We start from the raw sequence: 8,284 nt of genomic DNA on the forward strand, positions 1-8,284 counted from the left end.
CTTTCTTTCTTTCTTTCTTTCTTTCTTTCTTTCTTCTTTCTCTCTCTGTCTCTCTCTCTCTCTCTGTCTCTCTCTCTCTCTGTCTCTTTCTTTCTTTCTTCTTTCTTGATGGAGTCTTGGTCTCTCGCCCAGGCTGGATTGCAGGGGGGCCATCTTGGCTCACTGCAAACTCCACCTCCTGGGTTCAAGCGATTCTCCTGCCTGAGCCTCCTGAGTAGCTGGGACTACAGGTGCATGTCACCACGCGCACCTAATTTTTTGTAGAGATGGGGTTTCACCATATTAGTCAGAATGATCTTGATCTCCTGACCTCAAGATCCGCCCACCTTGGCCTCCCAAAGTGCTGGGATTACAGGTGTGAGCCACCGCACCCAGCTCAGTATCACCTTTCTTGTAGATTCACATGTGAAGGAACAACTCCATATTTTCTAAAAGGCCTAGAGAACATATATCAGGTACCTCTCCTCTTCCCTTTTGTGTGTCACCATTATGGTGAAATACGGGAAGACGGTGGTTCACAGTAGCCTTTTAATCAAGACTAGCCATCATCATCATCATCGTCAACATCTATGTTGGTATTGTTCAACAAGGTAGGTCTTCAGATAATTACATATTTTGATCATTAATTTTAACACTACATTCTTAAGCTTTAAAAAATTAGCTTCTTTGTGCCATTTCTTTGTCACCTCTGAAATGGAGATGTGCCTTTCTATTGAGGGACTTATTTATCTTAAAAGGAGCTGTGAGCAGTAACTGATGTTTGCAAACTCTTTTGAAGATGAACAGTATTAAATGCTATATAATCACTGCTGTTTTTAATTTCCACCAAAGGTTAGGCATCATAAAAAGGGAAAGCACCATAAATTGATCCATCTACAAATTGGCTGTAATGATTGGTTTCCTACTGCACATGCTTCCTTTTTATGGCCATTCTCTTGGATCACCTTATGGTATTTCTTGGTCCAAATAAGTGTTTAAGGTCATGGCTTACAAAGATGTCATCGGTAAGATTTGCAACAAATAATGACATATCAAGAATAAATGATTTATAAATGGAAGGAAATTATAGCGCATCATCAAAGCCAGGGACTTTTAGGTAGAGACTTGTTTTTAATTTTACTGCATTGCTTAGCTTACCAGATTTCTCAAGAATCTCCAGGAATGAAAGGACATCTGTCAAACTTGATCAATCAAGGCCAATTGACTGGCCTTCTTTTCCAATGTTCTTCAAAGCCATTGTAGTAAAAATATTTTTTAAAATTTAATATCACCTATAATTTCATCATACTTTTTAATATTTTAAAATTCACCCAACATTTACTGAGTACCTATTAGCAGAGAAAAGCCTCATTCCCAATGCTACACTCTTATTCTCATGGAGCTTACACTCTGCTGTCAAAGAGAAACATGGAAAAAAATTATCAGACCTTGGGCAGTGAAAAAAGTGCTATAAAAACTGTGGTTTCAAAATGCTGGGAACTATGTGGAAGAACCATTAATTTTAACAGAAAGAATCCAAAAAGGCTTTCAAGTAAAAGGTTATGTTCAAGCCAGGCATTACAGGTGAAGAATTTTGAGGCAAAACGTTGTCTAGTAGTACGTTAGGTCGTGAAAACAATGTAAATAAAGGTGAAAAGATGTGATAGTAGGTGGTATGTCTGACGAGCAACAAGCAGTGTCCAGTGCCTAAGAGCAGGGGGCTCCTGGATTACTGTGGGAGAGTGGAAGGTAGAAAAGACTGGAAGCAGATCACAGAGAGACCTGAAATCATATTATGGAGTTGAGCTTATTCAGTAGATGGTGGGAAGCTAGTGGACGTTTAGGGGGCGAGGAGGAACTTTGACCCACGTTTATGGAAGATAACTTTACTATCTTCCATAACGTCAGGGAGATGAGAGGTTCTAGGCAAGGAAATTAATTACAATAACTAAGAACTCTAAGTTACTAAGATGCCAGGCATCACTATGTTAATTATAATTATTATATTAATTAATATTATCATATATTAATATATTAAATTAAAGCTGGATGTGGTGGCTTACACCTGTAATCCCAGTGACTTGGAAGCTGAGGCAGGGGGAACATTTGAGGTCATGAGATTGAGACCAGCCTGGGTGATGTAGGCAGACCCTGTTTCCAAAAAAATTTTAAAAATTATCTGGGCATAGTGGCTTGTGCCTGTAGTCCTAGCTCCTTGGGAGGCTGAGGCAGGATGATCATTTTGAGCCCAGGAGGTTGAGACTGCAGTGAGCTATGATCATGCTACTGCATTCTAGCCTGGCAACAGAGCAATGTTCTGTCTTTTAACAATTTGTATAATAAAATTATACAGGTGTTTTGTATAATTTATTTACTTAATTTTCAGAAGTTCCCTGGAGTGTAGGTAATATATTTATTTTACAGTCATAAGTCCTCAAGGTAATGGAGGTCTTAGGTAGTGGAGTCCAGTGTTATGGAATTGGAAATGAGGTGATAGAAAAAACTATCTGAATGTAGAATTGCTACTACTCAGAGTGACTGAATGTGGGAGGTAAAAGAGGGAGAAATTGAAGATGACGTCAATCTGGGTACCATCCAACAAGAAAGGGAGCATAGTCAGATAAATTTGAGACTAGTGAATAAGGAATTCTGCTTTAAAAGGTTGGATTTGCAATGTTGGTAAGACCACGCAGGTGGAAATGTGGAACTGGTTGTCAGGAATGTAAGTGTGTGATTAACATGAGGTCAAGTGTGCAGGTCTGGGCTAGGAGTAATCAGAACCTCTGTGTGAAGGGAAGGGGAAGCCATAGGACAGGGTATAGAACAAGGAGAAGCCAAAGAGAGAGAGGGAGAGTGTCCATCTGGGAATGGGGAGGGCAGCTGGAGAAGGAAGAATCAGGAAGTTGGGGGAAACTGCAATGTGGAAGAATTGTGAACAAACAACCCAGGAATGGAGAGAGCTTCTGAAATAATAGGTGGTAAATAGGGTCATTTATTGCACGCCAGAGAGGGAGTCAGTGCGGAGAGAAAGAATTGCTTTATTTGGTAAGTAGAAGTTCATGGGTAATTTTTGAAAAAACATCTCAGTGGAGTGAAATGATCAGGAATTGAATGTCAGGGGTTTAGGAATGAGGGGATGGTAAAGAAATCTTGTGGACTGCAAGAGATCAAGGGGGCTTTTTATTAGGATAAGGGGAGCCCTAAAGAAGCTAAGGGAAAAGGGCAGTAGAGAGAGATTAAGAAAAAAAACGAGTGGAAGACAGTTTGTTGGCTGTAGTACCAAAGCAAAATAGAAAGATGACCAGAACACAGAGAGGCTGGCAAAAGAAAGGGTTAAGAATTTCTTTTTAATGATGGAAGATAACAAGAAATGAAATGTGGATGGACACACTAAGAAAAAGTGAAATCTAATGGTGAGAAGTTGAGGAAAATTTTTTCTTTTCTTTCTTTTTTTTTTTTTTTTGAGAAAATTATTTTCCGAGAGTCTATTCTCACCGAAGCCTTACAGTCCATCTGCAATAAGTTTTACATTCCCAAAGAGCCTTGCACTTTTCCTTCAAAACATTCATCATACTTTTAATTAGTTGTTCAGTATCTGGTTTCAGCACTAGATTGCAATCTACTCTTCCAAGAGGGTGGCCATGGCTGTCTGCTGAACCTCCAGCACATAGAAAGAACTGCACGTCTGGCACACAGGAAATGCTCAAAAGAGATTTGATGTATAAGCTTTACAGAGTTGTAGATTCTCTTTATCGCTCTCTGTCTCTCTTTCTCTGCAGTGCTGGAAAATGCCCGAGATACAATAGGCTTGACAAATACCTGCTAAATGAATGAATATTCTCAGTGAAATGGGAAGTAGTCTCATCTACTGGGATGATAATAACTACATTTTGAGTTCTCACAGTGTGCTAGGCACTCTGTTAAGTACTTAGATGCTAGGTGTTGTAACAAGTAACCACAGTATTTTAGTGGTTTACATAATAAAAGTTTATTTCTTACTCACTGACATCATGAGAACACTGCTCCTGATTTCCAGGCAGCTCTTGTTTCAGAGATGTAGACTCCTTATTCCAGCTGTACCATCTCTTGTTCCCTTACCTACAAATGGGGGAAGAGGATAAGAATGAGGCTAGGTTCCACACAGGCTAGGAAGCCACTTTCTAGGGATGGCTCTGTATTACAGAAACAAGAACATGAATTGGTGGACACTTAGCCATCACTTTCACGTATGAGTTATTTACTATTTACAATACCTCTGTAAAGGAGGTCCTGTTATTACCCTCATTTTACAGATAAATCTACCAAGGCTTAGACCTGTCCAAAAATAATAAGGTTCAGATTTGAGACTTAAAGTCAGGTTCAGGTCCATCTGACTCAGTAGCTTCTGTTCTTACCTGCTAGACCTGTGGTTCTCAAGTGGTGATGATTTTGCCCCCATGGAACATTTAGCAGTGCCTGTAGACACTTTTCAACGTTGGAGGAGGGGTACTGACTTCTAGTGGGTAGAGGCCAGGGATGCTACTAAATATTCTACAATGCATAAGACACTTCATCCTCCAACCACAAGCTGATCCCAACAAAAACGTATCCAGATTAAAATGTCAATAGTGCCAAGATCAAGAAACTCTGGAGTCTGTCCACCACCATGATGGAGGAGAGTGGAGGCAAAACGTGATTGAAAAGATTAAGAACAACTGCTGTGAGGGATGAGCTAAGTGTTACTTATGAAAAGATATAAAGGATTGGCAAAGAGCAGAGAGGTGCTGGTGGTTGTTGAATAGGGAAGAAGGTAAGTGGTCCTATTTTCTATCAGCTAACCTGGTATTTCTGGGAATTGTTAGTATTTTTAAACAAGTAAATGATTCATACTTTACAGGGTGAATATATTATTTTTGAATTCATTTTATTTCTAAACTCAGGGAGACAAGAGTCGTCCTTTTATTACGTCCAGTCCTACAAATGGGGCTGAAACTGTTGCAGAAGGCTGGGTCTCTCAGAACCCTAATAGCAATTATTTTGGTGATGTACATTTTTATGACTATATCAGTGATTGCTGGAACTGGAAAGTTTTCCCAAAAGCTCGATTTGCATCTGAATATGGGTATCAGTCCTGGCCATCCTTCAGTACATTAGAAAAGGTAAGTCATTGTTTGATGTTTTAATGTTTCAGAATGGTAGGCTGTGGGGATGTGGGCATGTGTTCTTTCTGATCACTGGTTCAGAAAATCACATGAAACCTACATCTTATTTAAATGAAAGTTTGAGAAGAAGATGGAGGAAAATAAATTTTTTAAACCTTTGGGGATTACTTTTCTATACTGCTTTTACTGTGTTCCTTCAGGAGCACTGAAAGCGCTAAATGGGAGCCCATGGTTGCTTAAGCATGACTTATTATTACACATGGAAATAACTCTTACTTGCTACAATAAGTCTTACTTGTAAATCCTTTCCTGCAACTGTTTTACCATTTACAGATATATAGAACTGGATATTTCACTACAGTAAGAGGGACAATTGTGATTTAAAAAACCCTTTGTCTAATATTATCTTCTTACCTTTTCTCTCCTCCTTCTCCTCCTCTTCCATTCCCTCATCCCTTTCCTCCTTTTTCATCCTGTTGTTGTGTTTTATTTTCTGTATGGATTTTCACTTTCTCCATTCCTAATGATTCAGTTTCAGCATTATGTGTGTTCTTCTTAAAATAGCTTTATTGAGATATAGTTCACTTGCCATACTATGCACCCATTTAATGTGTACAATTTAATAGTCTTCAGTATATTCACAGAGATGGGTAGCCAGCACCACAATCTAATTTTAGAACATTTTTATCACTCAAAAGAAACCCTGAACCCATTAGCAGCCACTGTCTATTTTTCTCTATCCCTCCTCCCCAGTCTCAGGCACTACTAATCTACTTTCTGTGTCTGTAGTTTTCCCTGTTCTTCATATTTCATGTAATTGGAATAATATGATATGTGGTCTTTTGAGGCTGATTCTATGACTAATTGTGTTTTCACGGTTCATCCATGTTGACCATATATTAGTATGTTCCTTTTTTTTTTTATTGCTGAATAACGTTCTGTTGCATGAATATACTACATTTGGTTTATCTATTTATCAGTTGATGGACATTTGTGTTATTTTCACTGTCTGGCTATTATGAATAATGCTGCTGCGAACATTTGTGTGCATGTTTTCATATGAATATATGTTTTCAATTCTACTGAATATATATCTAGGAGTGGAATTGCTGGATTTTTGGTAGTTCTATCTTTAACATTCTAAGGAGCTGTCAAATTGTTTTCTGTAGTGACTGTACCATTTTGCATTTCTACCAGCAAGGTATTAGGGTTCCAATTTCTCTACATCCTTGACATTTTTTTCTTCACATTTCCCTGGGAATTTACATTTACAGGAAATTTGCATATCCTTGATGGCTAATTGTGTTGACCATGTTTTTCATGCGCTTACTGGCCATTTGTATATCTTCCTTTGAGAAATGTCTGTTCAAATGCTTTAGCCATTTATTTATTTATTTATTTAAATAGAGACAGGGTCTTGCTTTGTAGCCCAGGCTGGTGTGCAATGCAGTGATCATGGCTCACTGCAGACTCAACCTCCCAGCCTTAAGCAATCCTCCTGCCTCAGCCCCGAAAGAAGCTGGGACTACAAGCATGCACCACCACACCCAGCTAATTTTTGTATTTTTTGTACAGATGGGGTTTCATCAAATCATAAAGTCTGGTCTGAAACTCCTGAGCTCAAGTGATCTGCCTACCTCGGCCTTCCAACCTGCTGGGCTTACAGGAGTGAGCCACTATGCATGGCCTGGTCATTTTTAAATTATTTGTCTTTATTTTATTGAGTTGTGAAATTTTTAAAAATATATTCTGGCTATAAGATTTCACCATTCTTTAATTTGGCAATAATTACCCACTTCACTTTGAGGGAGACCCAGGAGGAAATCACGGTACTGTAAGAGGACACAGATAGAACTCCCACCCCGCAGTGCTTTGATTTCCTCCTGGGTCTCAGTCAAAGTGGAGTGAGTAGATTATTGGCAAATTAAAGAATGAGTATGTGGTACACAGCAATTATTCAGTAAATATTCTTGCTTCCTTCATTCCTTCCTTCCCATTCTCGACAATAAGTAGCTGGGTTCAAACTTACTCTGTCTCCAGAGCTGATAGATTTTCTTTCCATCAAGCTTTAGAAAGATTAGTATTAGAAATTGCTAAACTTTTTTCCTTAAATCTATAATAATTTCTACTGGCTCCTTCAAATAATGGAATTATTTTATCTCATGTTTTTGTGAAATGCCTGGTGATGTTCAGAGATAATAAACACTATATTTTAAAATAGAAAAAGTTGAAGATAAGTGCGGCTCATTATGATTCATTCGTTATCTCCTGATTTAATCATCTGTTTTTAAGCCACCCTGCTTAGTTGAGAATTTGAATAGGTGATTGGAAAAATAAAAGAAACCAAAAGAATAACTACATAAAACTTTGGCTCTTTTATTTACAAGCTTTTTCATGTATTCAACAAATCTGTCAAAACATATCTCTTTAATTGGGGATACATTACTTTTTCATAAAATACTCAACATGCGATTATCAATATTGCACACTGATTAAAAGTTTGAGCTTTGGAATAAACAGAACCGATTGAATATGACATCTGCCACTCACTATCTGTATCATCTTGGACAGATTATTTAATCTTTTTGAATTTCAATTTCCTCATCTGTAAATTGGGGTTAATGGTAGCAAATACCTCGTGTGTGTGTGTGTGTGTGTGTGTGCGCGTGCGCTCGGGCGCACAGATATGCGTAAGTGTATGTGTTCATGAGTAAGATTAAGTTAACTAATACATTGAAGCACTTAGCACTGTTCCTGACACAGTGAGAGCCCATGAAATGTAAACTATTATTACCGTAGTATACTCCGTTTTAACCATATGATTTGTATGAAAGTTTCATTTCAGATCCTTCTGGGTTTAATGAACTAGGTACTGGAGCTATACTGAATTAGATTCGGGTATTGAACAAGTTATTTAACCCTTCTGTGCCTGGTTTTCACATCTGTAAAATGGGGTGGTAATAGTATCTATTACAAGAGTTTGTTTTGTTTTCTGTTTTGAGAGAGGGTCTAACTGTATCACTCAGGCTGGAGTGCAGTGGCCTGATCACGGCTCACTGCAGCCTCATACTTGTGGCCTCAAACAATCCTCCCACTTTAGCCTCCAAGTAGCTGGGACTACAGGCATCTGCCACCACACTGGGCTAATTTTTAATTTTTATTTT

General features: G+C 38.4%; 1 protein-coding gene across 1 annotated transcript in view; it reads left to right on the top strand.

Annotated features, from left to right (window-relative positions):
* Positions 1 to 8,284, top strand: part of MANBA (mannosidase beta) — a 120,068-nt gene that overhangs the window by 84,473 nt on the left and 27,311 nt on the right. Inside the window, exon 12 of the mRNA XM_032261603.1 lies at positions 4,899 to 5,117. Within this exon, the coding sequence (XP_032117494.1) occupies positions 4,899 to 5,117 (219 nt within the window). The remainder of the gene's footprint in view (positions 1 to 4,898; positions 5,118 to 8,284) is intronic.

Source organism: Sapajus apella, unplaced genomic scaffold (assembly GCF_009761245.1).
Source record: "Sapajus apella isolate SASKATOON/1434 unplaced genomic scaffold, GSC_monkey_1.0 scaffold124, whole genome shotgun sequence".
In the NCBI taxonomy this organism is placed as follows: Eukaryota; Metazoa; Chordata; class Mammalia; order Primates; family Cebidae; genus Sapajus; species Sapajus apella.